At 39.8% G+C, this 22,790-nt stretch overlaps 2 protein-coding genes across 6 annotated transcripts in view; both read right to left on the reverse strand.

The window, feature by feature from the left end:
* The window catches only part of OMA1 (OMA1 zinc metallopeptidase), a 107,237-nt gene extending 96,325 nt beyond the window's left edge, over positions 1 to 10,912 (reverse strand). For all 5 annotated transcript variants that reach the window (XR_012588586.1, XM_074596641.1, XM_074596642.1 and 2 more), the window contains exons 1-8: positions 10,773 to 10,912; positions 9,292 to 9,820; positions 8,625 to 8,853; positions 7,028 to 7,201; positions 6,831 to 6,938; positions 6,204 to 6,332; positions 1,769 to 1,843; positions 222 to 371 (exon numbers count right to left, since the gene is read on the reverse strand). Coding sequence is in view for 4 of the 5 variants with exons in the window: in XM_074596641.1 (XP_074452742.1) it covers positions 222 to 371; positions 1,769 to 1,843; positions 6,204 to 6,332; positions 6,831 to 6,938; positions 7,028 to 7,201; positions 8,625 to 8,853; positions 9,292 to 9,800 (1,374 nt within the window). In the remaining variant the exon portion in view is untranslated. The remainder of the gene's footprint in view (positions 1 to 221; positions 372 to 1,768; positions 1,844 to 6,203; positions 6,333 to 6,830; positions 6,939 to 7,027; positions 7,202 to 8,624; positions 8,854 to 9,291; positions 9,821 to 10,772) is intronic.
* A 5,852-nt stretch (positions 10,913 to 16,764) lies between these two features.
* Positions 16,765 to 22,336, reverse strand: TACSTD2 (tumor associated calcium signal transducer 2). The gene has a single exon (XM_074596646.1). The coding sequence runs from the start codon at positions 20,156 to 20,158 to the stop codon at positions 19,229 to 19,231; it is 930 nt and encodes a 309-aa protein (XP_074452747.1). The 5' UTR covers positions 20,159 to 22,336; the 3' UTR covers positions 16,765 to 19,228.
* Positions 22,337 to 22,790: the final 454 nt, after the last annotated feature.

A 22,790-nucleotide genomic window follows, 5' to 3' on the forward strand; every position in this document is an offset into this window, starting at 1 on the left:
AACCACTAGAATATAATTACATTTTATCTGTACTATCTTAATTTTTCCTCATTTAATAAAACCTTGAGAGCTTTGTAACAAAATTTCTGTAAAGATAAAGATAAGCACAATGCTAAAAGAGCAGATTGTGAATCAATACCAAAGTAGCTCGTGAATCAATATCAAACTAATTCTGGCAACCTTCCTAAGAGAAAAAGACACACTTCTTCAACTCTGCTCACCTCTGGGATAAGCCGATCTAAGTGCTCAGCTCTGTTTTCATGAGAAGGGTGCGTGGAGAGCCACTCTGGTAACTTGGGCTGCCCCTGAATGGCTTCTGCTAATTCCATTTGTTGCCAAAATACACTGCTTGCTCGTACATCCACGCAAGCCTGAAAACAGAAAGGAAACGTATACACCACTATATTTTTGAAGTAATAGAATACACATTCTAATGGATATTGAATTACAAAAGACCATAGAAAGTCATGGAACACTAACTTTAAGAGCGGCATTTGTGTATCACCAACAGACTCCTTTATATTTGCATTTAAGTAGAGGGGAAAAAAAATATTTCTTACATAAATTTTCACTTGTTTAAGAGAAAAAGAGACGAGTACTCAGAAGATAAGAAAATTACTTCCCCCCCCCCCCCCCGAAATATAGAAGTGGTGCTTTATCCTTTGAATTTATTTCTTAAAATTATTCCTATAAAAAGATTATCTGCACAAGCAGAGAAATGCTGAGATACCATTTTCCTTGTTTCTTTCTGGGGTGGCCCTACATCTTAGGTATTACAAAGCAGTGAGCACCTACACAGTAATTACACTTTTTTCATGGATTGTATTATTCCCTTAGATGACTTTAAATTGCAAATGTAGTTTCAATCCCAGAATCAAGGTAATTTTAAAAACTCTTCCTTGAAGAAATATTAATAATTATTAAGAAAAGAAACTTTTCCTTATGAAATATTAACACTAGATGGTGCTGCTCTCATAGTTATCTAATGCTTATCTAGCTCTATTGCACTTAGCTAAAAATGGGAGAGTTCTCTTAGTTTCTTTAATTTAGAACTAAAATCCACAAGGACAAAAAAAGAAGTGACTGAAAAAACAAATCATGAAAAAAGTGCTGAGCAGTTTCTGACCAAATTTTTGTCTTACTCTAGCAAAGATCCATTATTTTTATGGCTGTATTTAGACCAAATCTTTAAATACTAGAACAATATTGATATGCTTTGTAACTAGTAGCAACCACAGAAAATATAATCACAATATCCAAGAGTTCTTAAATTTTACTGTACTGTTATGAGGATAGATACTATAGATCAGAATATTTTAGGTGCATGACAATATAGTAAAGCATTCCTCAGAACTTCTCGCCATAGATGAAAACTGCGTGAAACAAAAATCTACAGGGCAATTTACATCTTTACATACAATTAAATATATCCTACTTACAGAAGCTCACTATTGGGCATTCTCCTCCTTATAAATACATAGCTTTTTCTGCTAACGGTAATAAACTACACAGAAAGTATACTGTGCAGCTAATAACGCACAACTTCATAAGCTTCAATTTTATTACATACAATTTAGCCAGAATGACTTTGTCTTTCTGTACAGACTGTTTTATTTCCCACTACTTCACTAATCTCCATATCTTCAAAACTTCGGGAACCCTCCCACACACGATTTAGCTCTGTATGAAGTGTGAATCTCCCTCTGATTATAACAGCAACTGAAAAACGTCTGGTCAATTGCTAAAAAACCAAACCAGTTGTAGTTACCTTTGCTGCAAACTGAAGTCCCACTTTATCAGCTTCAGCCTCCAACGTCCTGCTGTATGGTCTATCAAACATAAACTGCAAAGAAGAACATCAAAGCTCTATTTCTTGGTTTTGAATATGTAGAAAGCTAGAGCATTTTTCTAACCTTCTCATAAGAAAAGGTGTTTATCTATCATGTCCACACTGCGTGTGATCAGTACTAATTTTCTTAATGTAATCTTTATTTCCATTATATGTAACTGATATAACATTGATCCTGTATTCACTGGAAATTAATTCACGTTATACATATTTTCATAGCCCCTCTCATCATCCAGTCCCACAGCATTTTGCAGCAACTAAAGGGTCAATGACGACTGTAAACCAGAATTTTTTCACTTCACTCTTTTATTGGCATTAAGATTTTTGTTGTAGCAAGTGCATGTAAAAAAATCCAGTGGCTCCCTTAAACTTTTAGGATGACTGTCTTTAAATCTGACATCATCTATTTTGTATGGTGAACAGCCCACAGTACGGAATGTAGACATAAACATTTTCATGCAGAAATCACTCCTTTGCCATGATTATCCCCCATCACAAGTTGCAAATTGCCCTTGATAAATCAAACTAGAAAACATAAATCTGGCCAAATGCTCTCCCTTTTTTCTAAGGGCCAGTGGTAGTTTTCTCAAAAGGTTATTTAGTCATGTAAGTCAGGATCTTCTGGCATATATAATTCATGCAGATTTGGGCAGCCTTGCCCTAGTATATCAGGTTATAGTAAAGCAAATCAGGACTTGTTAAAACAGCCCTGCTCCTGCAGAGATAAGGAACACATCACAACATCTGGTCTGGGCATCGATTGGGAAATATCAACTGAAGAATGGGGATGTGCAGCGCTAGTGAAGAGGAAGAGGTTTTATCAGCTCTCTATCTGGTTAAAGAAACACATCCTCCTTATAGTTTCCAGAAAAAAATAAAAGAAAAGAAAAAACAGACAGAAATGAAGAGCATCAAAAGAAGTGGTCCAATCCCTTGAGTGCATAAGGATATCTGTAACTTTTTGCTTCTTTCTAAAGTAGTACTGATGGTTTTTCTTTACTAGGGCAAAAATAAAAGCCAAACCAAAGCTGATTCTCTACAGGTCTTTTCAAGCCAAATACACTGGTTTATAAGTAAGCATAGATCAGGTCACATTCTAAGTTCTTAATGTCCTTACAGAACTTAAGCATTGCAATTTTAAATTTATTTTAATAATCTTCTGAAGATAAAGTCATTATCTGAAGTGGAATATATATTTCTATTGCCTTGAAAAGTGCTCTGGGTCTACTGGAGTGCATATATTTACTGAACGGCAAAGATAGCCCTGGCTAGTCTGTCATATATTCCTGAAGCACCATTTCCCAGTTAGCCAGATAAACTGTTTAATTTTTAAACATTTCTCAGACAGGGAAATTAAACCAGTAACAGGCAACAGGACTACCAAAAGCACTCACTGGAACAGAGGCTTACACAAGCAGGCGGTTTTCTATTTCTTCACAGTTACAACCACTTGTGGTTTTCTTCTCTGAGAGGTTTACACAATAATTGTAAATAAGAAGGGGTAGCATCCATCTCAAAAAAGATCTGCAAAAATTTAGGAATTCGGAAATTGCATGTGTGTGTCTTAATAGACAATCTAGAAAGAGAGATCTGGGACAGCAAGAAGATGGTAATAAAAAGACCAGCATGTAAATTCTTACCCTTAAATAGTTTTATTTGCATTTAGAGTTGAGCACTAGGGTATTACTATTTACCTGTATGTCTATCCCAATACTGCCTGCAAAAATATGGCTGTATTTTTAAAAACTAAACACAATACTAATGCAATCTCTAGTTCAGGACCTACCCATGCTGCAGAATGCGGGAAAAGGGATGGCATCTGAAGAAACTATCACCCTATAAATGCTGTTACTTCCTTTACTTTTCCTCTATGTATCTGCTACTGGCCAGTCACAGACAAGATACGAGCCTAAAGAGACTCTAGATATAACTTATGACCGAGTAGGGTTCCAGATTTGTTATGTTCAATCATTGTCCAAATTTCATTAATGTATGAGACTTAAAAGTGTCCTCTGTAATTTTTGAGAATTCTATGTGTTTCTTCTTCAGATCAAAAAGTAAAACTATAAGATAATCTGAACCTAAGAAAACTCAGTCTCTCTTTCACCGTGTGCTTCTAGCCAATGAAGTCTCAGCAGTGGTCACATAAAAAGGGTTCTGAGCCACCTAAAATACAATACTATTCATCTCCTACTGAAAAATTAATTTAAAAAAAAAGTAATCTTTTGTGACTGTGCTGGAATGAAAAATTAAATCCTTCAAACTCTGATCTAAAGTCTTTCTCAGAAACTGGACACAATAAAGAAGATGGATTTGATTTTTCAAATCAATTACCAGAGCTGTCTGTGTATATTAAAGAAAAGGAAGTTCCAGGTAAGTTGACTATCCAAAATCACTAGTTTCCACATGAAATACAATCTGATGGTGTGAGGTGGACAAGAAAGGCAATATGAAGTACTGTAACTGTACACACTAGCGTGTGTGACATGAGTAAAACTCAGAAACACGTTTTGTGCTATTCCAAGAATAATTCCTAGGCTTCAGTTCCCTTATAAAATAACTGCTGCTGTAAAACCAAAGCCAACATGTGTCAGTTCAGAAATACATGACTCAAAAACAACCATGAATGAATCCCATAACAGAACTTCACAATTTCTCGAGGCAAGCAAACCTACTAGCTGCAGAGAAAAAAGCAGAACTGGAGCTAGCATGCCAAAAGGCCTATGAAGAGTCACTGGAAACTACTTATGGTCAATAACAAAGGCCTACGAAAAGGGACTGGAAATTACTTATAGTCAATAATAAAAAATAAACAATAGTCAGTAGGGAAAAAAGTTAAGCCTCCGAGGACATAAAAGGAAAACAAATACTGAAAGAGAAGCGAGTACTGCAACGTGGCTTAAATAACCCTTTCATGGAGTGGGATGCTAACACTTTAAAAAAATAAAATACAGTTATGGAAGAAGAGGAAAAGAAACATCCTGAGAAAACATGCAGAAAGGTTCATTTTCACTTAAGCACAATAGGCAAACGTTGAACAGAGGAAACAAACAGGCATTGCACTCCTTGGTAACTAACAGAAACAAAAATTTCTATTCAGCATCTTTGGTATATGGAATGAAAGCTTTGCCAGTATTAATCACTTACTTATTCTGCATTACATATGGATACGTTTAATGTTACTGGAGTTGAGTTTGATCAGTTTTAAACCAGAACATTGCTGTACAATTTTTCATATATGATAGATCTTTTCAGTACCACACTAGGACTATGAGCTTAACTCCAGATTCCTTTTGCAACCTAAAACACAACTTCAACGCACGATGCCAAAATAGCAGTTGCAGTTAGCCTAGAAGATGAGAAAGGATGCTGACAGGGAGTTAAATCTTTGCTGTCTAAATTATGAGCAGTATCAGGATTGATTCACACTTTGCTTTTTCCAAATTCAGCTCTTCAAAATGCTGGCTAGCACTCATCAATGTATTGGTTTTTAGCTACTTGTACAAATATCCAAGCTCTTTAGAGAGAATTTATGTTCAGAATCCACATGTCTACCAATTAGCATAAGAACCACCCAAAACAGATTGGTTATGTTTAATTTTATGGTTTTGAGGAACCAGGGGAAATCTCAGGAAAAGCATCAAGAGAAGTCAAAGAAACCAAAGAGCTCTTTCACTTAAATTCAGATTCAAGTTTTATGATGTAAGCAAAATTTCTTTTAAAAAGCCCCACTTTTTAAAAAAGAAATGGATCAGTAACTGTCTGGAGGCAGAGAGTAAATTAGACTGCTGAAGAAAAACGGCACCACAAAGCCTCTGAATTTTACTTTATTGGAATATACGCTGCCTGAAAGTATTACTTAAGTAAGTTTTATTATAGCATGGTTTATACTTTTAAAGAATGTTTAGATTCTCGGTTTTCTTATCTTACCACTAACAACGTATTTAAAGAATTCCATATATTTTATTTCATTCAGAAACAATTTAACAACTACTCAAAATAAAAACATGGCATTTCAACATATACAATTTTAGAAGATGAGCTACATTTCCAAAATATAATCATCTAACTTAATTGGCAAGCAGGTTCAGAGCCTGTTCAGCTAAAGAGAGTCATTTAGGGAAATCTAAATTTCTTCAAGATGATAAATGAAAATATATACATCAACTAAAGCAGATGCAGATTTATAAAAACATATTTCATTCAAAAATATACTCAAATATTAATTTTTGCTTATAATATTTCTCCTCTCGCCTTTTTCCACAAACATATTATTTAGTGGTACTATCTCCCCAAGATTAAAAATGTTTTTCCATGAAACTCAGGAAGAATAACAACAAAACGTCAGTCTTACCTCCTGCAACTTGCTCTGAATCCACTGTCCAACAACTGCCAAACTATCACGGGGACAGATGGCCCAAATCATAGTGAGAAAGATGAGTGATAGAAAATCCAAGAAGTGAACCAGGCTGGCTTTCTCTGCCTGCAAACAAAAATTGTCCCATTTTCATTCTTTACTGTCAGATATTTCTTTAGAACATAACAGAATTCAGAAATACTGTAAAAATCACTATTTTTTTTCTATGCAGCCATAGGAAATTATATGATTTTATTAACGAGTCTAGGAGTAACAAACCGAGTTGCTGAGTGCCTCTAGTTCCTTATGTCTGTGCTATAGGAGAAAAGGCATCTCCAGACCAAGTTCTAAATGATTGTTAATAGTGAGCCATAATCCATCCATACAATTATGAAAAAAGTACTGGCAGACTTTGTGCTGACACTGACTACTACAGGACTTTTGACAGTTGTTAAGTACTACAGGAGTAATAAGGATATACTGTACCAGAATAGTCTCATTTCAAACTCAATTTTTCTTTAATTAGAAAGAGTCACACTGAAACTTTGGTTGCTAGCGATCGGGAAAATCTTAATTAATTAGAATTCATTTAAGGATTTTAGACAGCTTTCTTTAAATACTTACTGCATGTTCCAACACAGCGTGAGCTATTTCATGTCCCAAAATGAAAGACAGCTGATGAATATCAGAAACTGCATTTAGCAACCCAGTGAAAACAAACACTTGTCCATTCTGTAAACAAAAAAAAGAGTCAAAATTAAGTAAATAAATAAAATACTGTTTCAATATTACTACTAATTTTTGCATTGGGTTCAACTTACTGGAAGCACAAAAGCATTTACACCTGGTTCATCAACCACATGGATAACCCACTTGAGCGCTGAGACCTGTGGGATATCCTTATTGCTTTCAGATAAATGACCAACAACTCTCTCCACAACCTGATAGCGCGCATCTGTCTCAGGTAACATTTTACTTTTGAATTCTTCCATCCACTAAAAAAAAAATAAATTAAAAAATCATTGATTGCCATGCAGAACAAACACACAGTAAATGACTAACTGGTAAACCAATTTAGCAGCTACACATGCCCTAGTTAAATCTAAGTTTTAATACATTTTCCTTTCATATACCCAAAGCCGATATATTAGATTTAGGCTTTCAGACCCACAAGTTAAGGATTAATAAACTTAAAAGGAAGTAAACTGACCACAAATGAAAAATAAGATAGTATAAACTTGTTCTTACAGCCTCCTATATCTGGCGTTTCCCTAATATACAGTTAAGCTCAGCATCACAATTTGACAAACCTTTCTATACCTTCCTGAATTTATAATTTTTCTCTGTCTGTACACTTCTACTGTAATTTGTAAGGTGGACAAATTTATACAAAAGATGTAATTTGAATATATCCTTGTACTTCTTTTGCTATGTTCTTATCTCGCATTCTCCATCTGCTGGAATAGTGACATTTGGATATGGCTGGATTATCAACTTTTACTGACTTTGGAACAGAAAAATCACAGAACTCAAAGTTACAGAAATTAATACAATGGACAGTTTAAAAGAAAGCAATTAAAGAAAAATCATAGAATCATAGAATCATTTAGGTTGGAAAAGACCCTTGGGATCGAGTCCAACCATCAACTCCACTCTACAAAGTTCTCCCTTACACCATATCACTTAACATCACATCTAAACAAGTCTTAAAACACATTCACCACCACCTCCCTGGGCAGCCTATTCCAGTGTCTGACCTCTCTTTCTGGGAAGAATTTTTTCCTAATGTCCAGTCTAAAACCTACCCTGCTGCAGCTTGAACCCATTCCCTCCTGTTCTATCGCTAATTACCTGTGAGAAGAGACCAGCACCAACCTCTCTACAGTGTCCTTTCAAGTAGTTGTAGAGAGTGATGAGGTCTCCCCTCAGCCTCCTCTGCCTCAAACTAAACAGTCCCAGCTCCTTCAAAATGAGCTGATCCAATGGAAAAAAAAAAAGTACAACTGAATGCAGGTGGAGAGCACTACCGTAGGAAGTGACAGCTTGGAGGAAAGGATCTTAATGAGACAGACCTGAGCATGTACCTATTATCTAGGCTTTTATTGCTTCTACCAGATTTTTATATTTCTTGTTATATTACAATAACGCAGTTAGAAATGTTTGCTACACACGTTATATGTGTTCTTTAACCATCATGTGTCCCTGAATGGTTTGCTGATGGAAAGGGAACTCTTAAAAAGAATGGGGACAAGAGGAGGGGGTAACTGATGGGGGTGCTCTGCACAGTTCTGAGCATGAAATTCAAAACGAATTAGGACACAACTAGCTTTGTTTGCCCATCTCATTAATTGGACTATCTCATCACTAAAAAAAAGCATTAACAATTTTAGAGTATTTTGAATTTTTTTTTAATCTTACCATATCATATTCTATCTGTGACAGTTCTCTGAAATGCTCTTTTCCAAACACCAACAGTCGAGCGCGTCCAGTGACAGGTGTCTCCTCCAAGTGAGTAAAATAAAACATGACAAATAAAACTCCTAAGCTACTAACACCCAGGAGTATCTTCCATTTATTTCTCCTTGCACTTTCTTTAAAAAGTTCCCGTTTATTAGGAGGAAGTGCCTTCCACCAATTTCTTATGCTCCTGTAAGATACAAACATTGTCAACTTAGGACACAGTTAAAAAGGAATTTGTTGGTGTCCACCCTTGCTGTATTCTATATTACAGCCTCACCTCAGGTAAGAGCTTATGGAAGGTTATACTGTAATTGGCTTCTACTCCATTCCATTTCTTCCCTCCCAAAGGAAAAAGAATGCCCCTTAGTGTCTTGGTTCATCTCCCTTTACCACATGTAAATGAGAACGAGAAGAGCAAACCATACATCTAACACCTCTGATAACAGAAATAACTTATTGTTGAGCAAACTGTCAGTCTAGGCCCCAGTCCTATAAAATTTTGCAGATACTAAAATGAAAACGCTACAAATACACCTACCACTCTCCACCAAAACCAACGAACTCATGCACACATCCTTGTGTAATGGGGTCTTACACTGAGAGGGAAAGTGAGATAGTATTTTACCTGCCAAGAATGATAGCAAATAATTTCTGAGCTGGCTTAACAATAATCCAGAAAAGAGGAACTGGTGCAGCCTGAAATGATGGTGATGTGTGAAAAGACCTGATGATCTCAGCGTTCCAAGCAGAAAAACGATGTGGGAATTGCCCTAAAGAACTGATCTGGAGGGATGTGGTCTTCTGCCCCAACGGCTGAGAAGACTGGAAGCAAAACCTTCCCGAACTGTGGAGAACATTCTTGTATACCTCTGTATTGGAGATAGTCAAAAGACACCTCTGTCCTTTACCAATGAAGTTTCTATACGACTCAGGGCTTCCAGTCAAAAAACAGTTTCTAGTAGTTCCACTGAAATCCAGCCTTTGGCATCTCTGTTGTGTACAACTGACTTGAGTTCGGCAATATCCTGCGTAAGACCTATAGAGATTATTGCAGTTCCTGTGCTTTGTCAAAGAAGCCAAATGAAAGAAAATACAGTTCCTGCCTGGCAACTTTAGACCACAGATGATATTCATAACTTCTTTGGTTGGTTACCCTGAAACAAAGAAAAAAAAAAATAGCAGAGAGATTTTAAGAAAACCACCCAAACACGAAACTCAGAAATGTTTCTTCATTTCAGCTGAACAGATACCATGTATTTGTTTGCCAACACTTGAATTGCACAAGAATTCTCATAACAACTACATACATGCAGTTACAACCGCATCCTGTTGGAGTTTTAAGGTACCGATCTGCTTTCAACTGTGAAAAAGTCAATTTCTTTTACTGCTGAGAATAAAACTGTGATTTTTTTTTTTTTCTTTCACTTTTATTACCACCAGAATGACTGCAGGTGTCCCTTGTGGAAGACGTGTGCATCATCACCTTTCTGTGCTGGGCTCCTTGACACAGGTGCCATTCATACACACTGAGGAAAACCGGCATCTATTGAGCATTTTGCCGATACTTTGCTGTTGAACGCAGGGCGCAGATCTGCTACACCCGGCCTAGAAACAAAACGACTCCACGCAGCGAAACCGAGTGTCTCCCAGACAGTAGCCCCTGATTTACGGGGTATGGAAACACCTTCCCGCCGGGAGGGGCAGGCCCCAGCACCGGCATTTTCACCCGCTGGCTCTAACGGCGGACTCTGCTCCCCGGTCAGGGCGAGGAACCGCCGGTTCCCCCCGCCTTTCCTCCCTTTCTGGCAGCGGCCCGACACCCCGAGCCGCCCTCGGGGGTTGACCGCGACTGCCGCCACTCAAAATCCCGCCGCGAGCACCCCCCCGCCCTCGGTGCTGGCGACTATCGTGATATGGGCAGACGTGAGGAGACGAAGGAGGGGAAGAGAGGGAGACGCGTCACTCTGCGGCGCCCGTCCGGAGCGGGGCGGGGGGGAGTGGGGGCCGGCGCGCGGGAGGGAAAGAAGAGCCCCGGCCGCCCTCACAGATGAACGTCCTTGGGATCTGCTCCGGGAAAGACCTCCTCTATGGGGCTCCCCTACTCACCACGCCGGGAGGCGGCGGAGGAGGAGTCAGACCGGGCCGCCGCTGAGCCGCCGCCGATGCCGGGCCAAGGCGGGACGGGCCCGGCGCCGCGCGCGCCCCCCTTCCCTCAGGCGCCGGCTCCCGCCCCGCGGAGGCTCCGCCCGCGGCCTCGAGCCCCGGCACGCGACATGCGGGAGGAGGCCGCGGCACCCCCAGCCGCCATTTTGTGTTAGTCAGGGCGGCCGCGGCTCGGCCGTGGAGGGAAGCGAGCGGGGATCTTCCTTCCTTCAGGAGGCGTCGTGCCGCGCTGGTGCTGTTCCTTCTCCTGTGTTGCCTTTCCTCACGGTTCTGCTGTGAGGTCTCGGCGTGGCGCTGCCTCACCTTGCGGCGGGGCTGGCCCTCATCCTGAAGTTCCGGGGCCTGGCTGTTAAAGAGGCCCCAAACTAGACTTTTAGGCCCCTTCAGCTTTCAGAGCTCGTGGGTGTTATGCCTTGGCGTTGCTTGCTGGTTTTGGAGATCTGAAGTCTCAAGGTGCTTCCTGGTCTCAGAGGGCTGGTGATGCTCCTGTGGAAGGGAGCAGTCAGCTGTACTGCGACAGTGGTAGGTGGAGAGGTGGTTTGGCTTTTCCCAAATGCAAGAAAATGGCAAGCTGCTAACCTAATATGTAACTTTTGGCCTACTCGTGTAGCTGATCAAAGTACATCTGAAATGATGTGATGCAAAAACCAGATTATATGCTGCATGAAAGGATGAGACTAGGATGTATGGTAATGACAAGGCACCCCAGGCTTCATACAAGCCCTGGGGCTTTGCATGTAAACAAAGGCCCTCTCATTGCAAAATGTGAAGAAACACAGATCTTTGCCGTCACCAGTCACATATTCTGTGTATGAGCACATTCAAATATGGTTCATTGTTTGCTGAGATACTCACTAGTCTATGCCTTTTTATTACAGAGGCTCTCTCCTGTGACAGTGTTAAGCATTGATGCCAAGGAAAATATATACTGACCAGATCTTGAAGTCCAGGCCAAGAAGTAACTTTATGTAGTGACGGGTAGAAAGTCTGTTTTCAGCAGACACGGTTCCGTTAAGGCTGCCCAGCCTCCATTATCATGGGAGGCATGAGGAGTAAAATCTTGAAGTCAATTAGCAGGGCATTGATTTTTGTGACTGTCAGCTCCAGTCACAAAAACAGCTGAGCTGTAGCAGCAGAAAAGCACTTTGTCTAACCTCAGGCGTGTGTTTCTCCCAGCTGTGACGAAACGAAGAACTGAGGTGGAAGCTTTCATTAATGTCTCCTGATGCTTAATGTCCTGATCTCTTAGACTTAGTATTTACCTGCTTTTCTTGCTGCCTTTATGTAGAATTTTCTGTTCCTAAGCTAAGCGTGAAAGCTTTCTAGCATTTCTTCTGTGGAGCAAATGCCATTCTTCCACCTCACGGAGTCTCCACTTTATTTCAAGTTTGCTGAAAATGTTTTTTCACTTTGCATACTTCTTTTTGCTGTTATTTGTTTCTCCCGTTGCATTATTTAACTCTGTTTGCATAGAGGGTATAGGAGCTATTTCTGCATTCCTGACTTGCTTAAATTCCTGTTAAACTCAATGGATATTTTGAGTGTGCAAAGATGGGGCTAAAAGTTGCGTTCTACATTCTGCACTTCTAAAATCTCCCCAAGTGGCATCAGTTATAATTAAAACTTCAAAGCAGAGAGGCAACAAATACAGCACAGGTAATTATAGGATATCTCTATCAGATACCAACGTTAAATGTCTCTATATGAAAATCTGTCAAATAGTTGAGCAATCAGATAGTTACAAAGTGGTGCTTTTCTCTAAACAGACATACAGTAAGAAAAACAACATTCTAACTAGTCACTTATACCAGGGCTCCTCTTGAATTCTAATGAATATATATATACATAGAACTTTTTTTTTTCTGAGGAAATAAGGAAGTTCTGTGCTTTAGAGAGACTCGTTTTGTAGCCGAGATTTTGCTTTCTGGCCTCATCTCTTCTTGAAAAAAAGACTGTAATTCACATTTCTGAAGAAGACCAGAAGGCAAGCTTTCATGCCTTAAGACTGCGTAAGACCCACTTAGAGGTCATAAGTGATGTATAGGTTTTCTGATGAACCTCAGCACGGCACTGAATTTCATTGCTGAAAAACTGATCTGTAGAGTGAGTTCAGATCATGAAGCATTTTCACAGCTGTCTTTTTTTTTTTTCCCCAAAGATGAAATGCATATGAAACACCTGTGAACTCTGTACGTGGTAGGATGGAGCTCACAGAGTCATTTATCATTGCCTGTCCCCAAATCTTTGCTTCAAGTTGCAGTGGAGGAAACCACTTAATATCAAAACCCCTTGACTGAGTAAATATGAGTTTATCAAAGCTTTTGCTGTCCACATATACTGTACAGATACACTATGCTGTAGTCCTTAGCACAATTAAGCAATTAACTCTTTAACAGGTAGAATTTTCCCGTGTAGCCGTGTCCATTAGTATTTGTGTATCTCAGTATAAGTAGTTGTACTGAACTGGATGAGATTTTGTACATGTATGAAATTATTTACGCAAGCAAATGTCCAATCCAATAAAAGTAATGAAAAACAGTTTAAATAGAAAATATTTTTCTGTATATCCAGGTGGAAACAATTTGATATTAAAGTCTCCTGCTACCAATTTTGATCATCACAATTAAAAAGCTGACAGTTAAAATGTACAGTCTTCAGCTTCAAATGAAAATCTCCTTATAAAATATTTGGCTTTTATATAAATCCAAGCAAAAACTAAGTATTAATTGAGAGTACAGCCCTTTACAAAACATCTGTGAAGAGGTTGTAAGGAAGGAGTGGTCTTGTCTTTGCTCGCTATTTTACAATATTTTAATGAAAGACTTTCAGTAAAAGACTCAGAAGATCCCTCGCTACTGGGGAATTGATTTTGATGTCCCAGATGTCCAGTTTGTTAGTGCGTTTATTCAGCACTGGCATTCCTGGGAATCACTTAGTGCTGCCAGTCCTACATTGACTTGCACTAGTGATGTGTACCTTGCTGGCCCAGGACACTCCTCAGCCTAGGGTTAAGTGCATTAGCTATTTTTCTGTTTTTCTTCTTCTCGGGGGCAAGAGGAATATAGACGAGATACTGGGACTTAAGGAACCACGTGTACAAATATTCAGATTAAATACACTTGAGGAGCTTCTCATTTTGAGGGCCCTAAGGTGAAGTAATGAAAATGAACTCCAGCATTAGGTATTGCTTTCGGCTTGCCACATCTGACAACCATTGCGCTGTAGAGGGCAACTTGAATGCTAAGTTGCAAAACTGGCAGAAATTCTGAAACTCTATCACTGAATGATTTTGTTATTTTTATTATTTTTATTATTAATTTTATTTTTTATTCTTCTAGCTTCTAATTCTAGCACATACTTTGTAAACTTTTAAAGAAGCCGACCTGCTTAAAAACATCAGTGAAAATAGTAAATATCACAGAATTTTTCTACTAGCGCTCTAAAATGCAAAATTTACTTGGAGAGACTGAAAAAAGGAAGCATTAATTAACTTTCTATATTCAAGAGATTTTGCTTAAGTCCTTCAGCAGAATTGAGATAATTATAAAGCTGTCTTATTTCCAACAACAGAAAAGAGCACATGAAGATAGGAAGAAAAAAAGGAGAACTCCACAGACCTGTGCTAAAAATGAGTGTGTCTGCACTGCAGAGTGCCATGGCTACAGCATAGCTACATCCAGTTCCTTTCTTAGTAAGTTGCACTTTGCTTTCCTGGGTGCAACCAGACTAGCAAAAATGCTGAGATTTCTCATTTCAAGCCTTTTAAGGACAGATGTTTATTTGGGAAAAAAAAAAAAAGCCGCAAAAGGTTGGGTGCATATGCCACCAGTACTGTTGGACCCACATGTGAAAATCTCAGTGGAAAATTAGAAATTTATTCTCATTCAGTCTTTCATTTAGATAATACAAAGTCTCCCTAATTGTTTCTGTGGCGCTTGATTTGTGCTGGAGTAGGACTGTAAGAGTGTTACTCCTCGGAGAATAGGGATCGTCATGAAAACGAGATGTGAATCTTGTCAGGCTGTCTGGCGTGTATGAAATTTTAACTAGATAAATCCTGGTACAAGGAATTTTGTTAGAACTGCTGAATAATAATTGTAAAAGTTCTGTAAGTTGATTTTTCCTGCTTTAATAGTAACTGTAATGACTTAAGATTAATTTTAGCATTTAAAAAAAAGAGGTAATTGCAGTACTTAAAACCCTGAGGCAAATCAGTGGAAATGCTTTGGAAAGGATAATTATACCTGCACGAGGAAGACTATCTGCTTAATAGCATTAACTGGTCCAATTAAGGAGAAGTGGATGAAGGGCCAATTTGTTACTTCTTTAACTATTCAATGAAAAAATGGTTTTGATACGCAAGCAATAAATTAGTTTGTTTTTTCTAAGGTGATTCCCCAAATTTTAAATATTTTAAGGACTGTTGAGGGGATCTTGTCTCTAGTTGTCATTAAGTGCTTAACATCACAGACATGCTGGTGTTTTACCATCTAAACAAGAAGAGAGGGGTTGGGTGTTTTTATGTGGCAGGCATTTTGTTCCACATCGTTAACCTAATCTGGTCATAATCCCAGTCTAAACATCCATAAAGAGATTATTCTTAATCGGGGGAAGGTGGGACCAGGAGAGGATTCTTTTTTGTTCCAAAACAGCAGCAGGTTTGTGTTATTTTGCCACTGATAAGGGCTAGAGCAGGCTGCAGGCTGGCTGAATGCAATGTAGGATCTGCTGCCACAAAGCTTTCCCTGGGGCTTGCCTGCTCTAACATAAATAGTCACGTGTGTGTCCTTAAGTATAGGTGTGGGAATGGACGTGTGTGTACACACACCAGTCATTTGCAAACTAATGCAGGGATTTTATGTCAATGCGTTCAAGAATACATACTTGCATATATAAGCAGGCATGGATTTTACCAGGGGGAATAGAGGGAACAGAGTTTAAGAGGGTTTTAATCCTTCCATGAGTCCTTATCTTTCATTTCCTTGCTGTAGTGCTGGCATTGCTTCTGGCACTTGCCTCAGATCTTGAGCGGTTAAAAAAGTTTTAATTAAAAGTTAAAAGCAAAGGCCCAAACCCACTTTGTGCAGTTGCACGAAGGTGGCAGCACTGTCCTCTTCAGAGCCCTAGCACAGAGACAGGATTTTTGTTCTCTACCAGTGGTTATTTTGAGCTTTCTAAGGCAGCCCTTCAGCAGTTGGAATTGCAGAACGTAATTTAGACAGCAGACAGCTCTACTGTGGTTAAAGCAAGCATAGCCACTGTTACCTCATACAGGTGGGTGACAGCAGAAAGGCATCTTTCATATCAGCTACGGGTTTATTTCTGTATCTACCCACAGATAGATGCATAAATACATATGCTTTTATACATACAGAGTATTAAAACAGTATTCTAAAATAAAACGTTCCCCTGAATGCGTTTATGCCGGAGCAGACCCCACAGAAACTGACAGAAGACTGATGTTAATCACGCTGTTCAGGGCACTACTTAAAAGCTGTCGGCCAACGCTGTCTACAACAGAAAACCACCGTCACTGTCACCATGCTGGCTGTACCCACAGAGCCTACTGCAAAGAGTATAAAGCCTAATTAAAGACAATGAACAAACACACCATTAAAACAGGATGATGTAATCAGGAAAGGGATAACTAGAAATTTCTAAATTAGAATGAATAATAAAAGAGAACTTTAAATTTTCAAAATTTAAAGCTGACAAGGAACTCATTTTCTCCTTTTCAGTGAGAACAGCACTGGACAGAAAGTCAAACCAGCTGAACGTCATGGACTGTTACAGTAAAATACTTGATTTACCACGTGCAAAAAAGATACTAATACATAGCCCAAGAGGTGGTACGACTGGAGCAGCAGGAGAGGAATGAGTATGTAGCAGGAGCAACGGGTATGTTTGGTTTATTAAAGTCCAGATTCTACAGTAGCTTTACAAAGCTTTATTCAAGTAGAATGCTCTAATCCAAAAGAGAGGGTCTCTGAGCTCTGCACAGCCATTAATCTTCTCATTCTTTTGACTAATTGCAGACACATACATTATCACATACTTTATCACTCCTATTAAACAACCTATTAAACAACCCTAGTGCATTTCCAGTCCCCTAGCAGTACGCACTCTACTGGTGCTTCATGACCAGCAAGGAAATAACTGGCCACAACACAGGATTTTCATGGAGCAGTCCTTTAATGATTAACAAAAATATGAATGGCACCACAACAGCCTCTCTTCTCAATCTCCGCTTCTAAAAAGAAAGGCAAGAGCCAAAGAAATGCTGAAACTCTTACCTGTTTTTTTTCAACAGTTAGTCACTTTTGCCTCTCCTAATCAAAACACGCCTACATGTTTAATACAAAATCTCATCATTCACCTTGAATATTTTTTTTATTTCTTATGACAGAAATAAGAAAAATGCAGCAATTTTAAAAGAATGTTGAAAACCACAGTAGATCCCTAGAAAAGATAGCACAGCTCATGATCTTCCCTGATGGAAGGAAAGCACCAACCTCTCAAGCACATAGCTTTTATCAGCTCTGCATAAGTTACGGAAGTGGTTAAGCACTGTACTTACTTGGAAAATTTTCATTCTGATGCTACATTTCTTCAGCACTAAGGGCTGCTCAGCTCTAGATTTTTAATTTAATCCATTTTATAAAAGCTTAATTGCAAAATTGCGTGGAGTGAGGCTGAGTTCTCTATTTTCCTATGACTTGGGAAAATTCAACCTCGATATTAAATTCTCACTTCATCTTCTATCAGTACTAATGTATATACTTGACTGATACACAACCAGCTTGGGCACGTTGCCATAAGGCACACAGTAAATTATAGACCCCGCTCCAAAAGTTGTTGAGTTCATTAATACTGCTGATGCAATTGCATAAAAATCTAATTTTGGGGAAACGTGATGCATCCACCCCATCCTATGTAGCCAAAGCCCAAGTGTTTCCAGCAGGTAAGTGAACAAGAATGAGATTAAATGGAGATGGTGGATGTTGAGCTAAAAAAATATTAAACAAACACTCCTACCCCTACGAACAGCAGATCTCTTCGATATGAACAAAGGCAGAAACAGAATCAAAGCATCTTCACTTTTTTTCCTGGTTTCCGATTCATTGAGTAGAATCAGAGATGCATATTTAATAGTTTGCCCTAGAAGTAGCTCATTACTGACTGTTATTAGAATTACAAACTAGTAATGTTGAAACTAATTAGCAAAATAAAAGAGCTGATCCTGGTGCAGTGCCTCTGTGTTGCGGTCTCATTTTGAATGTAAGACGGATGGGACTTCACGACATCCGTACACCGTACAGAGAATGTAACTGCCAATATTTCAATATTTAACAACTAGAATTATTTTCTTTAAAGTGTCCTTCACGGTGGATATGACCTCCCAAACAAGGAAAGCAGCAGATGAGTAGGTAGCGAAGAAGTCCAGTTCTAGTGTCTTGGCCAGATTCCACCTTTAGTAATTACACTTTGCTCTTAAATTCCCCCTGCAGCTCTACTAGAATAAAGCTCTTTTTCAGCTTGTCCTGAAGCATTGTGTAGTACTCCTGTGAAGCTGTACAATACTGAAAAATATCTCCTCCCATTAAAATTGCAAGGGGAATTTAGGTAGACAGAAAGCTGTTCCCAGAGTTTGAATTTGGGCAGAACCCCAAGGTGAACTCACTCTTGCAGCGGGATCAAGGGATCTTTGCTGACGGGGAGTGTCAGACCCTTGTTAAAGAGCACAAGTGGGAATAGCTCACGGTGCTGCCTGAATACAAACTCGGAAACTTGGGATCCCCACACCTGGAAGAGACCGCAGCGATGTTTCCTAACAAATGACTCTGTATAAAAGCCTCTGGTGCCATTGAGTATCTTATCACAACCTTATTTGGTTATTTAGTAATATTTCCAAAATTGTTTGTCGATTAAGGAGTTCCAGCAGCTTAAAACAAACAAACCAACCCACCCACCCACATTTAAAAAGTCTTTACCAACAGAAAAGCAGCTGTATAACCCAATTACACCAAGAACCACTCAAAGATTATTTAAGCAAGCTGAACGAGGCCTGCAGTACAAGCGAAAGCATTCTACGTTATGCTAAATAGACAGCTGTAACAGTTTTCCTAGCCTCTAATTTGGGAGTCATTTAAAATATTTAGGTAACTGACACCCAGATTAGTTTATACACAAAAGCCATTCTTACTAAACTAGAATAATTTAGAACAATCACTGTATAAATTCCTCTAAAAAGGAAAAAAAACTCTCCAAATCCATCCACACACACTGAGGCCGTTTGCTGTTTGTATCTTGTGCCTTTTGTTTTTTGGTTGGTTTTTTTTCCCTTCTTGTTGCCTTTCTTTTTTCAGATGCCTTTTTTTTTTTTTTTTTTTTTCCCCAGATCAGGGCAGCTGTAAGCTTGGTGCTCTTATTTCACCCATTTCTTTCATCTCAATTTTCTCATATTTTCTTGTCCGCAGCTGCCTCAGAATGACCAGCACAGCGATGCCAAAGCCAGCAGCCATCGTCACCACTGTCACCACAGCACTCGCGCCAGCAGCCAGCTGTTTCATGCAAAACTGCGGGGGCTTTTCATCAATATAGTAAATCCTTATTTTTTCAATATCCAGAGCATCTCCATTGACAGTTAACGTTCTGTTAGAACGAAATACGGAGTCATCTGTTATATCTTTTTCAAAGTAATAGGCCACATCAGCTATATCTACGTCACACCTCGATTTCTCAGAGCCCTGCTGGTTCAGCTGGATTCGGATAAGCGGGAAATTGTACTTCACGGCTGTGATGAACTTGGGGTGCAGTTTGTATCGGCTCTCAAACAGATGTCTCAGGGCGTCTTCTATGTTGGTAACATTGAAGGCACAGGACCTTTTTTTGTGCTTCATTTCAATGTAGATCCAGCTTGTTCTAACCAGTTCACCGCAACTCAGGCTTTTGTCACCCTTTTCGGTTCTTCTGACTCCGGCAGTGTTCACACACCAGCAAGTAGCTGCTTGATTGCACTGCCTGGCTTTGAAGACACCACTGTCCTCGCAGTCTGGATTGTAAATGCCATCAATATCTAACAGCACACGGGGCTGGCCCCAGAAGCGATTCTCCTTCAGGGGAGTCATTTCTGCCTTCATCAGCAAGCATTTTGAAGTCAGCGTTGAACAGTCTACCCTGTGATTTGAACCTACCAGCACGCAGGTGCAGTTCCCAGATCCGTCCTGGGCACACACTGTCCACTTGTTGGTCGCACAGGTACAGTTGTTCTGCGCTGATGAAGCTGCCGCCAGAATCAAACCCAGCAAAACCCCCAAGAGAGGCTCCATATTGCAGGTGAAAAGCGTGGATGAAGTCCCGGGTGACAGCAGGCAATAGCTGAAGCTTTAATCCATTCATGGAGTTTACTCGTTTGTACATGCTGGTGTGCTGCTCCCTTTATCAAGATTCAAATCAGACCCACCAAACAGGTTCTCCTTCAAAAACAACTGGCATCTTGTACCCAAATTCTAGAGAAGTCAACAGATTGCACTTTCAGCTCTTACCTGGCAGGGAGCGGCACTGGTGCCTGCCTCCAGCTGCCTGCCATCCCTCTTCCTTGATGAGGAACCAACAGGGAAAAGACAAAAGCCAACCTGAAGCATAGATCCTACCTTGGGCTTCCCTTCTGGACTAAAGCACAAGCAGCTTGCCCTTTTCCTTCTTTAGGCTTTGTATGGACTATGCAAATACACGTTTGTGTATGCTGCAACAGAACCCTGGAGTAGCTGCCAACTCCGGAGGAACAGCTGTTCATCAGTTTGATGGCTGCTCTCCTACTGACAGGGCACAGGAGCGCAGTCTCGCCTTCCAGCACGGAAAGCTTCTCTCGCTCCTTTCCTCTGGCCTGTGCTCATCCCAAGGCAATACTAGGAATGACGATTTTCATGCTTGCATTACCTTTACAGAGTTGTTAGCTGTTTCTGAAAAGATTTTTCAATCTGAACTTTGAGTAATGCCTTTCGCAGTACACTCCAGTAGCTCCCAAGCGTCCTAATGATCTACAAAGCATGAGTTACCGCTTCCATGTGTTGGGGCAGCTGCTGAAAGATATTTTCCAGTTTGCATTAAGCAAGTCCCATTCATCTGATTTGTCAAACACTGTCAGACACTTTATAAATCATTATTTTGGGACCAGTAACGACCATAGAACAGTGTATACATTAGCTCCTTCTACCTGTGCTGCTGCTTTCCTGAGGGCCTGCCCCGCTTCAAATCAACGCAAGCTGGGCTCCTCGGAGCCATGGCTTGCGTCAGCGTGAACAGTGGGAACTTATCCTGGCTGCCAGAGAGTATTTGTAACACAGTATCGGTTTAAAATTAAACGCTCCCCAACGTAAATACCCTCTGCCACCAGAGAAGGGCACAATCTGGAGCTGAACTTTGCAGCTGGACCTATTTCTAAATAAGCCACGGAAACATACGCCTCTTGAAGGAGCAACGGTGAGGCAAGTTCTTCAAATAATTCTTGGCTCCTTTATAGTGCGTTATCACACCTCTCCGTTTCCCCTAACAGTAGTTACCTTTCTCAGAAAAGAACTGAGATCTGCAGTTAAAATTATTATTAAAACTGCTAGGTATTTCAAGTTGTCATATTGATGATTCTTTGATAATAGTCTGGTAACTCTTTTCCCATTTTTAATTTCTAAAAATTAATTACCTATATTACCTATAGTAATCTGCTTTTTTAAAAAAATTTTACATCCTTCCTTCAACGTCAAAATCCACTGAACTGTCACCTACATACCCATCTCTTGTCTTTATTTTGTTTCACATCAAGAACTTCAGAGAGGGTACGTTCTGTTTTTCTTCTCTCTGGAGGAGAGAGCCTCAACTGCCGTAACCTTACAGCCCACAACTGCCTTCAGTGAAGCGACGGCAACGTCTATACAGCCGAGGGCTGCGCTGCCCTCCTGCCCAGAAAGCCCCGTATGGACGGGCAGTTAACGGGCCTTTTTGGTAATTAGTACTTTTCTTGTATGATGTTTACAGACATTCATGTTTGGTCGCAGCCTCGTATTATCATTTGACAGTTTCCCCTTTTTACAGGCACTTACAGGGAAGTACAGAAAAATTGACTGGTTTGTCAAAAGTAAGATGTGGAAGAAAAAACATGGGTAACTAAACGAGATGGCCTCTTTTCCCTGCTGGCGGAAGATTCTCATTGCTGTTACCTGAATTAAAATCTGTGTTGTCTCTTCCCTCAAAGGTGGCCAGAAGCATGACGATGGTTTTAGAATATACCCGTCACCAAGCAAAAAGCATAGAACAAGAGAACAAGAAAAAGCTCAGGCACGAGAAGGGCAAAGGAAGAATAATTTTAAGTTTCCCTGACAGAGCTGCATAAATTGCCAAAGAAAGTGCACTTTTCCATTGACTTTTTTTGCACTGGTGGCATTCCCCCTCTGTAAATAAGGGCAGAACAGACGTATTTTAAAGACAAAATTCCAAATACCTATATACATATATATATTTATATATATATAAAAATATGTGTCTGTGACACTAAAAAAATAAAAAGTATTATTTCCTTTAATCCATGCTAAGATGTAATGGCACTACAAGAGTTAATTATTTAGAACAGCAGCCTGTAAAAGGAATAATCCTGTAGGAAATGCGGAGGGCATTATTTCTTTAGTGATCTCTGCTTCCATGGAAACAATTTCTCAGCACAATTCTAAATCTCATAAAAATAGGGCACTAGGTCTATGTAAAACAGCAAGACATTTCCAATTAAACAACCAGAATGCTTTTATCTAGGCCATTAAATACTTTGTTCAGTATCAAATATGACTACAGTGTTCACTGGGATGTTAACATCCAGCTCCTTCCCAAGCGCCGGCTCCGTGGGGGCGGGTGAAGTCACCCTGCACGCACCCTGATGTCCCTTATCTCCTCGCTGAGGCTGGCAGCGGCAGCACA

The sequence above is a fragment of the Larus michahellis genome, chromosome 8, assembly GCF_964199755.1.
Source record: "Larus michahellis chromosome 8, bLarMic1.1, whole genome shotgun sequence".
NCBI lineage: Eukaryota > Metazoa > Chordata > Aves > Charadriiformes > Laridae > Larus > Larus michahellis.

Bases quoted from the DNA above. Each gene is read 5' to 3' on its own strand.
- TACSTD2 (XM_074596646.1), bottom strand. From the start codon at position 20,158: ATGGAGCCTCTCTTGGGGGTTTTGCTGGGTTTGATTCTGGCGGCAGCT.